Below are 20,015 nucleotides of genomic sequence, written 5' to 3' on the forward strand. Positions count from 1 at the left end.
TATTAGTTTGCCACTTCTTTAAACTGCATGGTTAAGAAACACTTGGAATCACTGTCTGGCATCTTTACCTCTTTAGGCCTTGTAGGCATCCTACCCATGTCTTTGGACTAGACATCTAGTGTAAGAGGGTGAAGGTGCAGGTAGGCTAGACCCAGTTGACACATAGGGGTCTATTTCTAAAATAAATAAATAACTATCATAGCTTATGTATGCATCAAAATTGCATGCAAATGTGTTCTTTGCTAGGTAACCAGCTGTTGTGAGACTGCTGTTTCTCTTCTGGTCAAATGTTCTCCAATAGGTACATTCATACAGAGTGAATGGGGAAATACTGCATTATGACCACTGGATGGAGCTGAGGATCATAGGAACTAAATACATGTTAGTAAGGAGATACAGTGTTACAGATCAAGAGAAAGCTGGAGGGAATGAGAATATAAATGTAAACATTGATACTACAGGGATAGCAATTATTACATTTATAAGCTCATTCTCTCCAGCACTTTCTATAATTGTATCTCACTACTAACCTGCATTTTCTATGATCATCAGCTCCCTCTAGGGGCCATAATGCTCCATTTTCCCCATTCAATCTGTTCTGTAGGAATGAACCTTATTCTGTTACAACCACCGCTTTATGTATTTGCACATACCTTCCTGAGACTTGCCTGTACGGCCAGTATGACAGCCTCCAGGGATAAAGGATCGCTGGAAAAAAGTGGTTAGCATGTGCATATAAAAATATAAACTTTATTGATTTGCAAAAATATGAGACACCATCAGTTCACTTCTTCACTTCTAAATTTCCTAATAAAAGAACAACGTTGTACATAGCACTCAGTCATTCACTCATTCATACCATGGGCCCCACACACACTAAGGCAATATTGTATCCTCATGTTTTCAAAAGGTGATTATTAGGTCCAAAAAAGAACACCTTATCTCAATCACAATTAGGACCTTGATAGTTGTTGTCCTTGGATTCAAAGTATAACTTTTTTCCAGCAATCCTTTATCCCTGGAAGACCCTCTCCTCCTTTTGCTATATGTTATTTTGGTTACAAGACCTAGAGGACTAGCTTAATTTATTTGTATACAAAGGGAATTTTTCAGTGGTATCGGATCTCCAGAAAATATACTTTTTCTTGCCAGTATGACAACCTACTGACTTGGTGATATTCACAGATAGTATCCAACTCGATAAGAAAAATGTCACCAGCACACCAGCATGACAAACACGTCAATTTCAGTGAATCTTCATCTTTTATTTGTCAGAAGTCACTCCGAGTGAAACCAAGCGCTTTCGGGGCCGCGCAGGGTCTCCTTCATCAGGCTCAAAGTCTGAGCCTGATGAAGGATCCCTGCGTGGCCCCGAAAGCGCTTGATTTCCCTCTGAGTGACTTCTGACAAATAAAAGATGAAGATTCACTGAAATTGACGTGTTTGTCATGCTGGTGACATTTTTCTACAACAGGCTATGCTTGATGCGGCACCATCCGCAGTCACCGCGAGCACCCACTTATGCTCATGGGAGTCACGGTAAGGTGTGCTACAGGATCTTGGATACTTCAACTCGATAAGAAGACTCAGAGTAGAATCCAATGCAGTTTATTTTCCTTCTCAATACATAGGATGTGATTCTTTGTCATTCTTAGAGTGAAAAGACATTCATATCTTTGCCATTCACAGCATAACAGAGACCCTCTTACCTCAGCGGGGGTGATGTAGAAAGAGACTGTACAAAGGCATTGCTGGGAAAGTTTTAGCAGAAGACTATACCAATTGTACAGAAAAGAGCAGGGGTGAGGTAGAAGATGCCAAGTATGCACAGATTAGGCTGCAACAATGCTAAGCTTACACTTGTAGCTAGAAATACAGCATAACACAATGAAATGCAATGATATAGGTATGCAGTGTAACTGAAACAGCAGAAATAATGAAAATGACACTGGATGTGGCAGCACAAACCTATTGGAGAACATTTGACTAGAAGATAACTAAGAACATTCGTCTTTGCCCCGCTCTCACAACAGCTGGTTAACTTACACTGAGCAAATGCACCAGCAGTATTGCTGGACGAATTAGCTATGCAATTTTTTCTTTATAAATGGACCCCTTAGTCTGGGACAATCAAGTGTAATTTCCACAGCATACCTTACCTTGTTCCGGTGATCCATGCTTGGTGTTATAGCCCAGTTATGTGTTTTATAGCTCCATAATGTACTGTGACGGGGTGACATAAAATGTCTTGTTTGGTGAGCAGATGTTAGAAGATACATGTGTTCAGCATCTGAGAGGCTTGTGTGCAGATTATTACCATTGGGTCTAGTCGGTCAATTATAACTGCACTTGTTAAGTAACAATTTTAGACCAGCACTTCAATTCTCTGGGGGGAATTTATCAAAACTGGAGCAGACAAAATCTGGAGCAGCTGTGTATGGCAACCAATCAGCTTCTCTATTTCATTTTCAAATCTTAACTGAACAAACTAAAGAGAGAAGCTGATTGGTTACCATAGGCAAGTGCTCCAGATTGTTCTGCTCCAGTTTTGATAAATTCCCCCTCTCTGTGTAATGAATATGGAACAATTGTAAGTACATGTCTAACTAATATTCTCACTTGATGAACACAGGCGATGGAATTCATACCATTTAAAGGAAGAGTGAGTTTGCAGAATGCAGAACATATATTCTATGTGTTGGAGGATTATGGTCCAGACCCAAACACTGCACCCGATATCCCGCTGCAGATCTACTTTGGCCGGTGGGTGAGTACTTCAGCATAACTAATCATTTTGATTATTAATATTATTATTCTAATTCTACTGCTTCTCGGAGTTTTGCATGTTAATTGCATATTCTAGTGTTGAAAGTTTTTGATTGGGATGCACTGATACCGGTTTAGCGGTATCGAGTGCAAGTACTAATATTATTTATTCGGTACTCGCTGATAAGCGAATACAGATACCAGAAGTCCCAGTAAAGAAACTGGGCGGAGCGTAATAACTTGCCACCCGGCTTCCGGATTAGCCTGGAAGCTGGCTCCATGCTCCCTCATCACCAGGTAACGAGGAAGCACAGAGCCAGCTTTTTGACCAATCAGAAAGCCTCCCCCCCTCCCGGCTTCCTGATTGGCCGGAAAGCTGGCTCCATGCTCCCTGTTATCAGGTGAGCATGTACACATGCGTGGTAGTCCATAAGATTTCTGGACTTAGAGCCCCTGATCTGCAGTGCGCTTGCGCGTTGGTCCGTGAGATGTCTCGACCTGGAACCGCATTGCGCTTTTGTGAATGGCCGAGCCCTTCACACGCCCTAGGAAGTCCAGACAAATCACGGGTCCGGAGAAGTGATAGAACACCAGCTTCCCGGCCAATCAGGAAGCAGGGTGGCATGTAATGACTCACCGCCTTGCTTTCTGATACCGGAAGTTCCTGTTTTAGAATACGTATCGGGAGTATTTGGGCGAGTGCAAGAGTCAGACTACCTTTGTACTTTAATTCTACAATCACGGTATGCAGCTTACTTTTCACATAACGATACAATTTGAGTGTTAACAATTTCTTCTATGCATGGCATGCAAAAACATTTGCCAAGTCAATAGGCTGTAAATGTGTCTTAAGATTGTCCTGTTTAGCTGAGGTTCCCTTTATTTTCCAGTGTTTTTTTAGTTCTAAACTTAATCCAGAGAGTACAGCCTCCATACAAAATATGCTGAAATTTGTGAATAAATACACTGTTTAAGGTGCAGTTACACTTGTATTGTTTTCCTCCTCTGTTAGTCTTATACTAATTTGTCCCCAAACCAGCGAGATTTTGTTGACAAGTACTATTCTTTTGTCACCAGTGGGCCTGTGCACTGGCTTGTTAAAATGTTTCTGGGCCCACACTTGTGCTTTGTACTAGGGCTGAAACAACTAATCGATAACATTTGATTTGCTGATTTTCGATTAGTTGAATCCCCCGCCGCCACACTGTTCCTCCGTTCTCCTCCCTGCTGGTGCCGGCTGCAGCGGTCCGTGGACATGGATGTCGAGATCCGCCCAGCTGCGTGAGTGACAGCTGGCTCTGCCTATCTAGAGGCAGAGACAGCTGTACCCGCCCCCTCCCCCGTCCGTTCCGCCAGTCAGCGCTGGCAGATCGGAGCGGGGAGAGGGGAATCCAGCCACTGTCACGGCAGAGAGCCGTGACAGGATCGAGAGGTGAGCGAACCTGGTATGTGTTCGCTCACCTCCCGATCTACTGAGCCGACCTGTGACAGTCTCATTGTCACAGGTCGGCTAGAACTATGAGGTGAGTGGAAATCACTCATCTCATAGTTCTCCTTTAAGGACTTACCTTAAATGATGCCTTTTGATCCGATCATCTTCTATCCAGTTGTTTTCAGGAGTCCCTCCAGTGCTGGTGCCGCTTTCTGATCCAGCGCTGAGTGCTGTGTCTTCCTGTTCCACGGAGTATGTGCGCGCCTGCATTGAGTTAGCCTGTGTCTCTCCTCTTCTCCCGGCCGAAGATCTCTACTGCGCATGCGCCCGCCCCATGATCCTTAGCGAAGGTTTGAGTATCTTCAGATCTTCGGACGGTAGCGATCGACGGAGACACAGGTAAGTAAAAACCTGTTTGGTAACTTTTTTTTAAAATGTTTTTGCATATGTCTACTGCTTGCTAGCAGTAGATATATGGAAAAAAAAGGTTTAATTATACTTTAAGTATTGTTTCATTATGTCGTAAGGGTACCAACATGTTTGTCCATGTCTGTATGTAATTCTAAGCACCGTTTAAGATTGCAGATGGACAGCGGGAACTAATCAATTCCTACAGTGTAAAAAAACGGCACTTTATTGGAAACACAAGTATGGACGCTGGCCTGTCCTTCATCATGGCAAACCATGCTAGAGTTAAGCCGGATGATTTAGTATTTGATCCATTTGTTGGCACTGGTGAGTAAACACTTCAATTCACCAAATGTATTATTACATCAAATAGGAGGTCTTCATTTTTTTAATTGATCACAATAACAAACATTTCCAGCTAGGCATATCAAGATAATTTCCTGATGTTCGTTGGTCCTGCTTGTACTGGATGTAATGGAATTTACATTATCTAGAAGATCACTATGTTCACAATGCAGGCAAAAATATGTGCAAGTTCTTTTGAAGTGCTTTCTTTTCCATTGTATAGTTCCAGCAGTTTACCAGCTCCTGCCATGGAATAGAAACCACATTTGTAATACGCAGGTGAGCACAATTCTCTGAATGTGAGGAACATTTTAAAAGTGAATATTCTACCTAATATACTGAAAAGCCTCTAGTGAACTCAGTTGTGTAGCAGCTATTATATTGAGAACAAACAGATGGCTGTTTCATTCTAAGAAATAGAAGTATCATCATGAATGTTCTTTCTGTGCAGGGTTTAGGCAGGTTTGGATATTCATATATCCACTGAAGAATTTAAATAGTTGGCAGACATCTGTCTGGATATAGAGACATGGGTGGGATGGTAGAGTTTAAAAGATCAGTCTGCAAGCAGTTTAAAATCCTCAGAGAGAAAGGAAGATATTAATTTAAGGTACGCAGTCCTGAAATGTTGGGACCTTACTGGGATGACATGCTGAACTGATGGTCTACATTACTGCTGGGTTTCCTGATATCATGGGCCCATCAATATGAAATATGGCAGAATAGGAAGGCCCCTATGGATTGGAAATATCCGGTCTCTTGGAGGATGTGTCACTCCATCAGTAAGGGCATGATCAGATGGTATTGAGGCACTTCTGAAACTGCACTGTGGTAAAGATTACTTGCTCAGGTTAATGCTGTAGTGATATTGGTATTTATTAGAGGTGTACCGAAATGGAAATTTTAAAACCGAAATTAAAAAAAAATGTCAGGCCGAGACCGATACCGAAAATGTTTTTTCTTTTTTCAAATTTTTCAAATATTTTATTTTTATTTATTTTTTATAAACTTTTTAATTTTTTCATATTTATTTTTATTCATTTTTTATTAAATATTTTTATTTTTTACTTTACTTTTAAGCTCTGCCGGACTGTGTGGGCGGTGTGGGAGGAGAGATGCCAGCCGCTCTCAGCGCTCTCCACCGCAGCGCTCGGCCGGCTGTCACTTTCTCTTCCCCCCGTTGGGACATAGAGCAGCGCCCAGCGGGGAGGAAAGAAATCAGGGATGCGCCGATGTGTTTCGGCGGCCGATATATCGGTGCATCCCTAGTATTTATTATTTGTCATTTATCTTTTTTTTTTTAAATTGCTAACTTTTTGGCTGCCATGCTAATTCTATATCATAATTAATGGTTTAAAGATGCAAACTGACATTTCTGACTTGCACTAGCTGCTTGCTTCTGGGTAATTGACTCATTAATTCATGAAGCTGTTGGCCCAAGATGGCAAGCAGAGGTTTTTTAAAAAAATGTCAGTGATGGCAGCTCTTATTTCTCTTGTGAGAGGTTTTACTTTAGGCACTTGTTGCCTGCTTCTAACATTTTGTTTTGTGTGCATTGCCTAGAACAGTGGTGGTGAACCTTGGCACTCCAGCTGATTTGGAACTACAAGTCCCATGAGGCATTGCAAGACTCTGACAGCCACAGACATAACTCCCAGAGGCGGATGCATGTTGGGATTTGTAGTTTTGGCACAGCTGGAGTGCCAAGGTTCACCACCACTGGCCTAGAATGACTATATTCATGTGCATGGAAATAAATCCAAAAATCAGGGGGCACACACTATAGATTTTTTTTATGTCCATTAGAAAAAGATGATACAATAGTCAGCTATTGGCAAGTGTAGTCGATACATTTAGGCCTCATGCACACCGCAATTTGAAGATTCCTGCTGCAAGAACCTGCGGATTCTTAGGGCAGGAATTCCAGATGTGTCTGCGCAGATGCAGCCACTGTGTCTGGAAGAGATGTTTGTCCCTGGATGCAGAGAGCTTGCATCTGGGTGCAAACTTCTCTCCTGATCCGCAGGTAATTGTACCGCGTACGTTTACATTCCGATCTCCGCTTACAGATGCGGCCGCTGTAACCCTGTCATTTACTTGAATGGGCACAGTGGCCACATCTCTGAGGACACACCTGGAATTCCTGCTGCAAGAATCCGCAGATGGCCATGTGCATGAAGCCTTATTTTACACACCTTGGGTCAGCCTTTGGTCAGATAACGAAAGGCAGGAAAACAATAAGGGGGAACTATTAGGTGCAATTATAATGGTCTTTTAGCTCCCAATGTGAAAAAAAAATTCTCCTTGTGTTATTGTGATAAAGGGACATAAAGGAAGTCTTTTGACAGCAAAAAAGCTTTTTGCAGAAATGTAAAACGTATCCAATATACACAAGGTATATCTGACACGTATATGAGTTGAATTAAATTTTTCGTAAAGTGAAACACACCTATAAAAACAATAAAAGCTGCAATGTGAGATACACTTTCCTTTTCTTCAGGATAGGTATCACCCTCATCATAATGCCGTGTATGGCTTTTGTGCAGGGGGGTAGGCATGGACAAAACATTGGTCTCACAAGACTCCAAATAACAATTCTTTTCAGCCCATGGCCTTGAAGCACACTTGGCCTTTCCCTCCCTACTATATAAGGGAATACAGGTCGCTAATACAAAGTCAAATCCAAGAACTTAACAAGTTGCGTTTAAAAACACATTACATTATTTTTCAAATTAAATCTTAACTGCATTCATTAGTGTTAATTTACATGTGTATAGACATAATATTTAGGCCACTGCAAAACAATACAAATTTGTTCATTATAACTTGGAACAAAAAAGCCACATTTTACATTGTACACTTGGATGGCCACAAGAGGGCAGTATTGTACAACGTGTGTGACAAATCTTGTGGCTTGGTACATCTCTTTATAATTACAGCGTATGTTGGTATAGTATTTCCATTATTCAATTCTACTAAGACCATTAAGTACAAAGCGAGACATATCCAATGAAGACCATACTTTAAAACTTAAAGCATCCTTGCTCAGTTTCAAACAATGGACTTAATAATATACACTTTTCGGCTATGCCTTATATGCGTATTTATTTTAAATGTAATGGGTAACACCGTTATTTAAGTCTCCTTTTTGTATTTATTTATGATCTGAGCAGTTTCATGTGAGTGAGATAAAATTGGATACGTTTATACTGATGTGCTATCGATCTTTCAAATAGACCTCTCATCAGCTCATTATATGCTTTTATTTCCTTTAACAGAAATATAGCTGTAAACATATTTGTCAGCACCTATATTGTTATGTATTAATGACAAAGACATAAAATGTTATGAGTATATCTGGGTGGGCCTCTCTTTTCTATAGCTGGAGTGTTAGCAGCAGATGATTGACCAAAATTTCTCTTTTTAAAAGGATTAAAGTTGTTGCTGTGTTGTTATGCATTCAGGTTTCTCAAATATTGAAGCTTTTCTTATTTAATTTATTAGCATTGTTTATAAGTTAAAGTGAAGAAATTACATTCTATAAAAATGTTATGTTATGACGTATGTAAAACTAGAAGAAAGTAAAGTTTCTACTGCTTGTAGTATTGGTCATTTCTTTCGTTTTCTAGCCTGCGCTGGAAAAATGACAGCGGGAAACAATGTTTGCTATTGACACTACAGACACAAATAGGGCTGCAACTAAAGATTATTTTCATAATCAATTAGCTCGCCGATTTTTTGGATAAAAAAAAATACTCAAATGGAGTGTTTACTTCAGAATAAAACTGCATGCACATTTTTTGCAATCGCACAGCACTGAAACGCATGGTATTACAGTACCACGCGTTCCAGTGTGGGCGATCACACTGCTATTGAAATGAATGGCATCACAGCTCACATCCCACATCACAAGCCCCCCTATATGATAGCACATTGGAGGTGACAGGTTCTCTTTAAGGTGACATTAGGGGTCTATTAGACCCCTTGTGTCACCTCTCCCCTTCACTGGGGAATGATAGCTGCTTGCTGAGGCAGCTGAATGTAAATACAAAAGGCAGTGGCTGGGAGCAATAGTCAGCCTGCTATTGCCTACTTTAAATTGCACATGCCTGCTGTTAGTCAGCAGAGGAGGGAACTGAAGGAGAAAGTTCTCCTTCAAGTCCTCCTCTGCGGATTGACAGTGGGCAGGGGCAGGTGCAATAGCCAGCGTGCTTTTGCGATTTAAAATAGCCAATAGCAGGCTGGCTATTGCTTCTGCTGGATGGGAGGCTTGACGCCAGATTTCTACCGCCTGCAGAAGAGGGGGCACAGGGGAGCAGTGCAGGAACAGGGGCAGCAGAGGAGGGTCTCGGGCAGCATCAGAGGCAAAGAGGAAGCAGAGGAGGATCACAGGGAGCATCGTAGGCACGAGGCAGCAAAGAAGTATCACGGGCAGCATCAGAGGCACTGGGGTAATGCAGAGCCACAGCGGCTGCAATGCTCTGTGCCCCCTCTGATCGAAGGGGACACAGACTGCAGCATGCGGCTGCTCCCAGCGAGGAGGAAACAGTGGAGCAGAGCGGCTGCGGCGGCAACTAATTGAAAATCAATTCATCGATAATGAGAATCGTAGAAAACGATTCTTATTATCAAATATTATTGATTAAATCAATTAGGTTTGTGTCCAGGGCTGCAACACCTTTCTTCTAATTGTAATGGATATGTTTTAACATGCCTCATTAATCAAAAGGTCAAAGAAAAGCAACATTCCCGGCAAGCTGTACCGCATAGCAACTAGATTTTTCCTGCTCTGTACAAAAGGAGAATGAAAGGTAGCCCCACTGAAAGGGTTAAGCTTTACTCTGCTCGGAATTGTTTGTTAAGAAATGGTGTAAATCTGGAAGTTTCCATTTTGATGTTAGCAGGTGGTCTGATGTTGAGCTGTGCGAAAGAGATGATCTGCATCCCTCACACAAGGGCACTGAGCTACTTAGTGTGGCTTAGTATGGAGATTTAAATGATGAAGAACATTTTTGTCTCCAGCAGGTAAAAACAATTGTCAGGGCTTGTGTTTCCAAGGACTTGGCAAATGTGGTGGTCAATGCAGTTAAAGATTCTGGTACTAAAAATCCAATAGTAGATAGCAGTATTAGTAATGTCATGTGCACTAATGTTTGTAGTTTAGGTAACAAGCTTTGTGAGCAGACAGCTCTTATGTCTAGGGTTACTTTTACATTGAACTTTCTTGCGAGAACAGAGAGATGGCTCAGGGATTTAAATGGCTGGGAAAGAACTATATCAAGGTACACACTACACAGGAAGGTCAGAGTAGGAAGAAGGGAAGTAGGGTTGTCATTTAATGTCAGGAATAGCACAACACTAACATTAATTAAAAACCAAAACCAATGAACTACTTGAAACCCTGTGGGTCTGCTTATGAACCAAAGAAGGATCTTCCCTTTGAATTGGCTTATTATACAGATCCCCAGGACAGTCTGAGGATTATGATAACCTGTTGATTGACAAGATAAGAGAGAGGTTCTAATTATGGATGACTTCAACATGCCAGACATTAACAGGAGTTTTCAAACTGCTATTGCAAGCAAGAGCAGAGATATGTTGGATATATTTTGTTAAAATGGTTAGTATAAAGCCCAACCAGAGGTGATCGAAAAGTCCAAACAAATGATCAGTGTTGCTATAGCACAGAAAGGAGGAAATGGCTAAATCTGTAAAGAAAGTAAACAAAACCCTTTTTAGGTAAATCAGTGACATGAAGAAAAGATACTATGGGACATGGGATCACAGAAATGAAAACTGGGTACAATACGTTTTAGGAGGAAGACCTGGATGTAACAAACTAAACAATTACTTCTGTTTAGTTTTCTTAGAAGTAAATGACACTGAACACAAACACCTCGGGTCATATTGGTTTATTTTTAGGGTTTCTAGAGGCAAAGATAGCCAACAAACTAAAAGCTTAATAAAGACAGGGCCCTGCTGATATTGGTCCAGGCGTTCTAGGAGAATATTGAGACATAGTTGTTGTTCCATTAACTCATGTTTTTAATCGATCTCTTCCAACAGGAGATATTCCTCATAAACATTCCTGTACCTATCCACAAGAAGAGCAGACACCTGGACACTATAGGCCAGTGTGTTTTTATCATCAGTAGTAGTAAATTTAATGGAATCACCACTAAAAAGAAGCATCAGAGATCATTTAAAAACAGAAAACTTGCTGGACCCAAAGCAGTATGGCTTTAATGAGGGCAAATCACGTCACACAAATCTGTTTAATTAATAGAGGTGGGAGAGGAGATAATCAGTTGAGTGGCGGTGAGGCATTTACTGAGGTGGGTGGTTTGGGACAGGGGATGTGCTGCCTGCGACTTCAGCATTGCCTACAAATTGACTGAGATTAGTTGGCCAGTCGCATGTTAATAGGAAGCACATAACGGTTACTGGTTATGCGGGGAGGAAGAAGGGCCTTCTGAGTGTCAGAAGGGCAATTTTAATGAAAGATTGTGGAAGCAGATTGTAAGCAGATTGATTCTGTTTAAGACCAGCTCTCCTTACAGGTTTAATGTCACCCACATTACCAACAAATTTTCTGAGTTATTCCATTTTGTTAAGTTCAGTTTTTGTGATCAAAAAAGCCCACATGTCTGTTTTCTTTACATGTCATCAAATAGCGAAAAAAGTTCAAAACCATGTGATCAGATTTATATGTATGGCGCCAATTCGTATACAAGCATGCTGGCCTTCTTTACCACCGGTGTTGCAATGGAAAACAGTGACAGCAGCATGAGAAGCAGTACAACTCTAGTAAGAGCTAAAGATATAAATGAATAGATAAAAGTAAGATTTTTGCACTTACAGCCCTGTGACAGGGCAAATTTGCACTGGGGCAAAGCAGAAGAAAAGACCGTAATAGGCAGAGACTAGTTACGTTTTATAAAAAATGCACAGCTTTAACACACAAAATCTGGATATGAGGTTGTGCCTGTTTTTTATTTAAACCACATGTGAATGAAGATATTGATTGGATAAGGCCAAAAGTATCTTTAACATTAATGTTATATGCTCTCACTTTGTCAGAGTGCTAAAAATTGAAAGGATGCAAACCGAACATCTTTCATTAGTACTCCTGGAGGCTATCATCTGGTGAGATTGAGTATATAGACATAATGCTACAATCTAGTGGTTCTCTAAAGACATTTGTATTTCACTGGTTGTATTTAAAGAGTATCTGCAGAAAACCCAGGTTGTGCTTTTTTGTTTGTAGCTTCTATGTTCCATTGGGCGATTTCTGTTAATTTCCTATCTGGTAAACACAACAGGGAGTTAGGGGAAACATATTTAAAATGAGGTAAAACACCTCTTAGAAAGTTATCACCAGAATCAGTGCCCCCATTGGATGATTTTACTTCTACTCCTGTTCTGGCAACAAAATAAAATGCTGCATTCCCAGTAGAGTGGGTGAATCCCCCCACAGACAGGAAAAAACAAACAAACAAAAAACTCTTACAGAGGCCCTTTACCACCATTTCCAAAATGAGGAAAGAAAAAGTTTGGCTATGGATACACTGTAAGTACTCCACGTGCTAAATAACAGTGGGATTTACTACAGTATATCCTCAATATCTTATCTATACAAAATCAATAGCCGTTCAGCATATGCTAAATCCTACTATTTTGAATGTGACAGCTAGAATGTGACTGCTGGTTTAGTTCACTCTTCTCTTCATTCTCTCTTGTTTTCTTGAATTGAATGGATTATGGTTTACAATAGTAGTAATAAGAACACACTTTATCGTAATCCTTTTAAAGGTGCCCATACACTGCTCGATTCTCGTACGAGAATTACGGGAAATCCCGCGATCGTACGAGAATCGAACAGTGTGAACGAAGACGTGCGACCGTTTCTACTGTACGGTCGCACATCTTTTGTCTAAGGAGCATGTTAGAAAACCAGCTGAGAATCGTACGATTTTCGGCTGGTTAAAATGGTGCTCGGGAGACAAATGCCGAAGGGGCCGGTGTGCGCACGCGTACACTGCTCGTTCAGCATTGCGGTCATCGGAAGCCCGCCCCTCAGGGGGGGGGGCTTTCGATGATCGAGAGTGCGATCTGCCTCTCCAAGATGGGCAGATCGTACGTTTTTTTTAATCACTTTACAACCATCGCAAGACTAAGGTCTTGCGATGGTTGTACAGTGTATGGCCACCTTAAGTTACTAAACACCTACAAACAGGTGTATATTGTAAGTGCTAATACAGTTTTGCCACATTTGCAGACGTTTTATAACATTGATTGCAGCACATGGAGATGAGTCTGGATTGTTTTTCCTTTCAGGTGGTCTTTTGGTACCTTGTGCTCACTTTGGTGCTTATGTATGTGGCACTGAAATTGATTACAACACAGCTCATGGTCGAGGTAAGTGACTACTTTCTGTTCAAAGTTATCGCCTAAATATATAACATTGTGAGCAAGAAATTGTGTTTATTTGCTGTGTGCAGCCCAAGCATAAGAGTCAGCAAACAGAAATCACTACTGTCTATTCTATAGAGATCGGAGAAAAAAAATTAACATTTTGGTACATTTACACAGTGTTATGTATAGTCAAAACAAAAAACTACCGCATGGAATCTCAATCTGAGAAGTATGGCAATATATACCAATGCAGGGCTCTCATCTTAGGCCCTGGATGGCTTACAGTCATTCAGGTACCCGTGAATGCCAAGTTATACGAGAAAAATGTGCTTTACAATGTCGGACCATATGTCTGTGATCTGAAACTTAAAAGGAGTTGGGCCATTCCAGCTGATTGTGATATCAGAATAAGTAATCAAGAACAGAATGGCTTAAACATTAAAAAAAATCTTTATTTTAGATTTGTTAAGTGTCTGATCACACCACATTCAGAAGTGGTGTCATTTAAAGCAAGCCATTCAAAAAAGATCTCCCAAAAATATACATGAATTGAAATGATTTTGTATAGAGGTGTAGCACCCCCCTGACCTCTAGGAGCATTTGGGGGACTTCAGAGGCAGGGTGGGCTGACATTTCATTTAGCTGGTTGTGAAATACGAATGTAAAGTTGAGCTCCAGTCACTTTAAGGGTTTTCAAAGAATGTATTCATTCAGCAGCTTACATGGAAGAGAGCTATAAGGCCTGGTTCACACCTGGCTGTTTTACAGCGCGTTCCTACACGCTGCAAAACGCTCAACATGTGAAAACCAATGATTGCCTATGGGCATGGTTCCCACCTGGGCGTTTTACAGTGCGTAGGAACGCACTGTAAAACGCCCTACGCCCAAGAAGTACAGGAGCTTCTTTGGGGCATTTTGCCGTGCGTTGCCATAGGTATTCCCGAGTGTGGATTGGGGTTAACAAAGCGGTAACCCTGAGCCACACTCGTGAATACAGCATACAGGTCTTACCTTGTCCGCGATCCCCGCTGTGTCTTCGGCGGCTGCCGACTTCCGGGTTCCGTCCCTTGCGAGCGGCCGTGTCGCAGGGGGGCGGAGCCGGCGGGAAGTTTAAAAGTGAAACAAAAATGTTTTTTTTAAATGGAGAAAATAAAGGGGGAAAAAATCATACCGCCAGTAAAACGCGCGCTTCACTGAACGAAAAAACGTGAAAAAAACGAGCATAAAAAAAACGCTCAGGTGTGAACCCAGCCTAAGGGTTACAGACACCTAGAACAGTGCAGACTCTAGACTCATCGGCAACTTCCCAGCTTCACAGAGCAGAGGGCCTTAGAACTGATTGCAGTAAGAGGAATTTATCGAAACTGGAGCAGACAAAGCAGCACGGGGTGAGTGCTCAGGGGACCAGCTAATTGTGCAGGAAGCTTAAACCTTTGTAAGTGATTGAATCAGCATTTGAAAAAGCTTAACAACCTTTTGACTTTATTATAACTAATCATATTTTGGCAGGGTGTTACTTTTAAACATTTTTTTGTGGTGACAGTCACTTTAAAGTGGACCTGAACTTAAAAAGTGAAGATCTTATAGGGAGTTTTTGGAAATGTTAATTGTACCAAGCTGTACCCTTTACAATTTACCTTTTTATCTTGATTTCCTCCTGAAAATAGCAGTGCACTTCCTGGTATGCAAGGGTGCTTAGACACTCCTGTGTCTTCAGCTTCATAGCTCTATATTTACAGTGTAAGATCTAAGGCACTGCTGCCTCTGGCTGCTAGTGTTAGGAGGTTTTGATTGAGATTTTGCGATATTAGAACTATGCTGCTCACTGTTCTTGCTGGACGCTCTGGCATGAGGAGACAAAGCCCTGCCTCTTCCAAGAGAGCCACCTTCACACAGAGACGCAATGATGAGCAAGGTATGGTAAGTCAGTGATGGGGGGAAGTTCAGCTGCAGGGAGACCACAGGAAATACTAAGGACTAGTAATTTGCCCTTTGCCTGCCTTTTTTGGGCACAACTTCAAGAATTCAGTTCCCTTTTAATTGTTGTACAGATCTGATGAAGAGCCTCAGGGAGGGTTTTGCTGAGGTTAATGCCAAAATTAGTGCTCCTAGTTCTAGGCTGCTAAACATAAGGTCTTGAATCCTTTTTCATTTAAATATTTTGAGTCTTTCTCATATCTGTACCTAACTTGAGATGAGTTAACTTGATCTTTAACCATTTGCTGGCCAGGGTGGTAAACCCCTCTTCCTGTCCAGGCCATTTTTTCAGTATTCCGCTCTGCAGTACTTTGACTGACATTTTTTGCGTCATGCAAACGCACTGAAATGAAATTCATATCATTTTTTGGGGACACATAAAGCTTTCTCTGGGTGGTATTTAATCACCACTGGAGTTTTTATTTTTTACTATATAATGAAAAAAGTTCAAAACATTTAAAAAAATAACCTGTTATCCTTACTTTGTTATAAAACATTTACCATTACCCAATGTTTTGGTAAAATATTAAAGACGGTCACGTCGAGTAAATAGACACCAAATATGTCGAACTCAAAATTCCACCCGAGAAATCGCATAAAACTACCATGCCTAAAATTGGTCATAGGCGAAGCTTTAAAAGCTTTTACTGCTCATCTGTTTATTGTTATCAGTGATTAATGGCCCTAAAATTATTGGTCAAACTCCCTCCTTTGCAGCGATATGTAACGTGTGGCGCAATCATTGTTTTCGCAGCTGGGCGCACCCAACGCTTATTTACGTTTATTATCTGCTTTACCAGCTTCTTCTCTGGCTTTAGCAGCCAGAGAAATAATAGTTAAAGGCGGAAGTGATGTAATACACATAGCTTCCGCCTTTAGAGAGAGAGGAGGAGAGAATGCTGATCTCCGTTCTCAGCAAAGGCAGCTGCTGTGCTGGTCCCAAACTTGCAGGGGGGACAGCGGAGCACAGGATAACCAGCGGAGGGGGGGAACGCGGTAATGAAGTGGGGCACACACTACATGAAGTCATACAAGCGATCGGCCGGCTGTAGAGCCTGCCAAACACTTGTATGTAACAGCCGCTACCGGCTGTCTAGATTCCCAGTGGGATCCTGCTCGCGCGCGCCCACAGAAAAAAAAGAATCACGTACATGTACGTCCACCAGCTGGGAAGCATGCGCAGTCCGTCCGTGTTTTTACAATGGACGGACAGCAACTGGTTAAATCACTGCAAATCTACATATTGAGGCAAGTACAGATTCCTAACGGCAATTCATCACACTCTGATTTTCCGGACTATGGGAATTAAATGTTCCATCCTACAGAGAATCTTAAAGCTCATAAATCCCAGTTGCTGAGATTTATGATCTTTTTAGTTTTTTGCAGATTACTTGGCTAACAAGACACATTCGAGAGGTTTGGGGAGTCCTAATTTGCCCTGAAAGTATCTGAGTCATCTCATCGGTTGATTTTCGTAGACAAAGATGATTGCTCTTTTTGAGTTAGCTGTGATACTAAAATGTGCATATTATAGTGGGTATATAATCTAGAGGACATGATTCTTACAGGTTTAGCAGTAGTACTTGAATGTCTTCAGAATGTGAACTAATGTCTTTACACACAGTTTTGTAATTAAACAAATTACCAACTTTAACCACTGCTGACATATTTGTGCTCCTTTTCTGTTCACGGCTTCTAAATATGATGCTGATTTGAGCAGTTGGGTTCATGATTCCTGATGAGGCCAACAGTTAAATAATCACTTTTACTGTTTGTTTAATGTATGGAAAAAAATCTTTGCTGTGCAATTTTCGGTCTTGAGTGTTTGTCATGAACCGTACACAGTAATTATTACCAGAACTATAGGAAAGCTAGCTGGAAACATTTATTGCATTAGGGCTTTGAAGAGCATGGTTGCATGTTTTAGACTATACTGGTATTAACTGAACATAGTTAATTTGGTACAACTGGTCCTGGAAAACAGGTTGTTTCATGTCTTTTATTCCATTCTTTTTTTTTTCCTCTATGGCATATTATTTTAATGCGTATGACTCTTTGGTACCTTTTCTTGAACGTCATGGTAATATCAATGTTTACACCAGGTAAAGCTACCAGGATGAACCAGAAGTGGCGGGGGCCCGATGAGAACATAAGAGCTAATTTACGGCAGTATGGCTTAGAGAAATACTACGTTGATGTCCTTATATCTGATGCATCCAAGCCCATATGGAGAAAGGGGCCGTTATTTGATGCCATCATCACAGACCGTAAGTCTGTAAAATACAATGTATAAAAATAAAGGACCAGGATAGATCTGTATTGGCTTGTACGGAAAGACAGGGCAAAGAATGCAGAAGACCTGGGTAAATGTATTTTCTTCATTTCAAAGAGACTTAAAGAGGAACATTTAGTCTTTTTATTTTCATTTCATTTTCTGTAGCTCAGTTGAAGAGCACATCTTAGAATCAAAATATGGGCGCTAGCATCGTGCTCTGGTGTCCTGACTTATAAAGCCTGAATAAGTCAAAGCTCCTTTCTTTTTTGGACTAGACTTGGGTTTTAATGAGTTGAATGCTTGAATAAAGTGTCAGTAACACAACAAGCCCTTTACTTGCAAAGACGAGATTAATAGACGACAAAAAACTAGGTAGCCATTCCTTAGGTCTCTTGGAACGTTTTAACATCTTATTGTATAGGTTTAATTTCAGAATCTCATATGTTATTTTACTAATAATTCCTGCAACTAAATGCTAAAGTATTAATCATCTTACTCATTGCTTCTCAACCTTAGTGAGGCCAGGGCCCAGTAAATTCTTCAAAAACCTTTCATGCCCCAACAGCAGAAAACAAGTTTATACTCTTACAATAAAGTATGCATTTCAAATACAGTGTATTAAAAAGGGAATAATCAGTTGAAAATATTCGTTCCTGTAATTTAAAAAGACCCAAATAGAAACTGCTTGATGTCCAGCCCTACCAGTTATCCTTATATTCATCCATCAGCAGACCCCTTCCTTGTACAGGCCACGGCCCATGGTTGAGAACCACTGTTCTAAGTTTCTCTCAGCATTGTGTTGTCTTCTGACTAGCAGAGTCTATAAACCATGTTATATTTGTTTCATTGTATAAAAGACTGTATAGCTGAAATCTGAGTGATTGATTATATAAAACCTGAAATAGCAAGAAAATTAAGCCAGAATGTTGGCCAGCTATTGGTGTTGAGAATGGTTGCCAAAATACTGCTTTGTACGACTGACTTATATTTTATGGGAATTAAAAAGGTGTTGGTACAGTTAAGCACCTGACCATATGTTCTCATTGAACAATATAGATTACAGTCTTTGTAGAACAGTATAAATGAGTCTTGTGCACACCTGTTATGAACCAATCCTTGGATGACATTTTTATCTGCTGAAGTCACAGATACTAAATGGTGCTGGTGGGAGATATAATAGGGATAAGTCTGTATAACAGCTGGGGCTGTTCACCGTTTGAAACTCCTGTCTCTGGTGGGGGCTGATGTCTGGCCGAAGCATGACCTTGACTTCACATGCTGACAGAAAATCAAAGACCATAACTACATTCCAATAAGAGAAAAGTAGAAACTCGGAGTAGTAGGGATTGACAGAAATCAAGATCAAGCTGAGTTTTGAAAATAAACCTCCTACATGCTATTGGCAGAATAATCATAATTCTTTTTCCATGTGTAGCTCCTTATGGCATTCGCGAGTCTACAAGAAAAACCGGTACACAGAAGGAAATCATAAAGACGGAACAGTAGTAAGTTTCCTAATTTACCAAGACTGCTGAGCAGGTTCCTTTCACTATGTTTGTGTAGTCTACAAGTGGAGATAGGCTTAGTGTGATATTATCTTTCTATGTTCAGCTTGCTATGTTCTGCTTTGAATTTAAACCCTGCTCTCAGCTTCACGACTAATGTGAGTGCAGGGCAGTTCTCTACTTCATAAATAGCATTTCTTGTTTGTATAGTTTTATTGTACAATTTGCAGGCACCTGAATCTATCTATTGCATGCTATAGAAAGTAATCAGATTAGTTTGTTCTCATGTAAAACTAAACACATTGACTTAAATGGGGCAAAGAATTACAACTACAGTTTTAGTAAAATGTGATATAAATTTTATGAGTGGCATGCGAGGTGTTTTGTAATTATAATAAAGAAAAAAATCCTTATCACAATTTGTTAAGGCATAACTGAAATGATAACATTTTAAAAAGTTTGCAACATTTCTGGTCGTGAGAGAGCCGCTAAGCAACTGTTTTCTCCAATCTTAGCCAGTTCAAAATTCAGCCCCGAGTACCATCAAGGGACACTTCTCTGCTCTGGCGAATCTGTTTCAAAGACCTTGCCTCTCATTCCTTTGTTAGGGCATTTGTACAGAGTGTGGTTCATATAGTTCATTGTACAAGTCAATAGGCCTAGGGATAAGGTTCTATCTATCAGTTGATCTTTATGGCATAAGGCACCTGTTACTTAGATTTGCAAGGCTGCCACGTGGTCTTCTGTTCACACATTTTCTGTTCTACTAGGTAGATATTTATACCTTTGTTAATGCAAACTTTGGGCAAAAGGTCCTACTGTGCGCACTTTGTTTTTACACTGTTTTTGTGTGGGCTTGTCAACATTTTTGTTTGCTGTGTTTGGCCACCCC

At 40.7% G+C, this 20,015-nt stretch overlaps 1 protein-coding gene across 1 annotated transcript in view; it reads left to right on the forward strand.

Moving 5' to 3' along the window:
- The window catches only part of TRMT11 (tRNA methyltransferase 11 homolog), a 53,612-nt gene that overhangs the window by 9,166 nt on the left and 24,431 nt on the right, over window positions 1–20,015 (forward strand). The window contains exons 6-10 of the mRNA XM_018563804.1: window positions 2,633–2,767; window positions 4,777–4,933; window positions 13,289–13,369; window positions 17,446–17,610; window positions 19,054–19,123. Coding sequence (XP_018419306.1) covers window positions 2,633–2,767; window positions 4,777–4,933; window positions 13,289–13,369; window positions 17,446–17,610; window positions 19,054–19,123 — 608 coding nt within the window. The remainder of the gene's footprint in view (window positions 1–2,632; window positions 2,768–4,776; window positions 4,934–13,288; window positions 13,370–17,445; window positions 17,611–19,053; window positions 19,124–20,015) is intronic.

The sequence above is a fragment of the Nanorana parkeri genome, unplaced genomic scaffold (assembly GCF_000935625.1).
Source record: "Nanorana parkeri isolate BGI_ZX_2015 unplaced genomic scaffold, ASM93562v1 scaffold699, whole genome shotgun sequence".
In the NCBI taxonomy this organism is placed as follows: Eukaryota; Metazoa; Chordata; class Amphibia; order Anura; family Dicroglossidae; genus Nanorana; species Nanorana parkeri.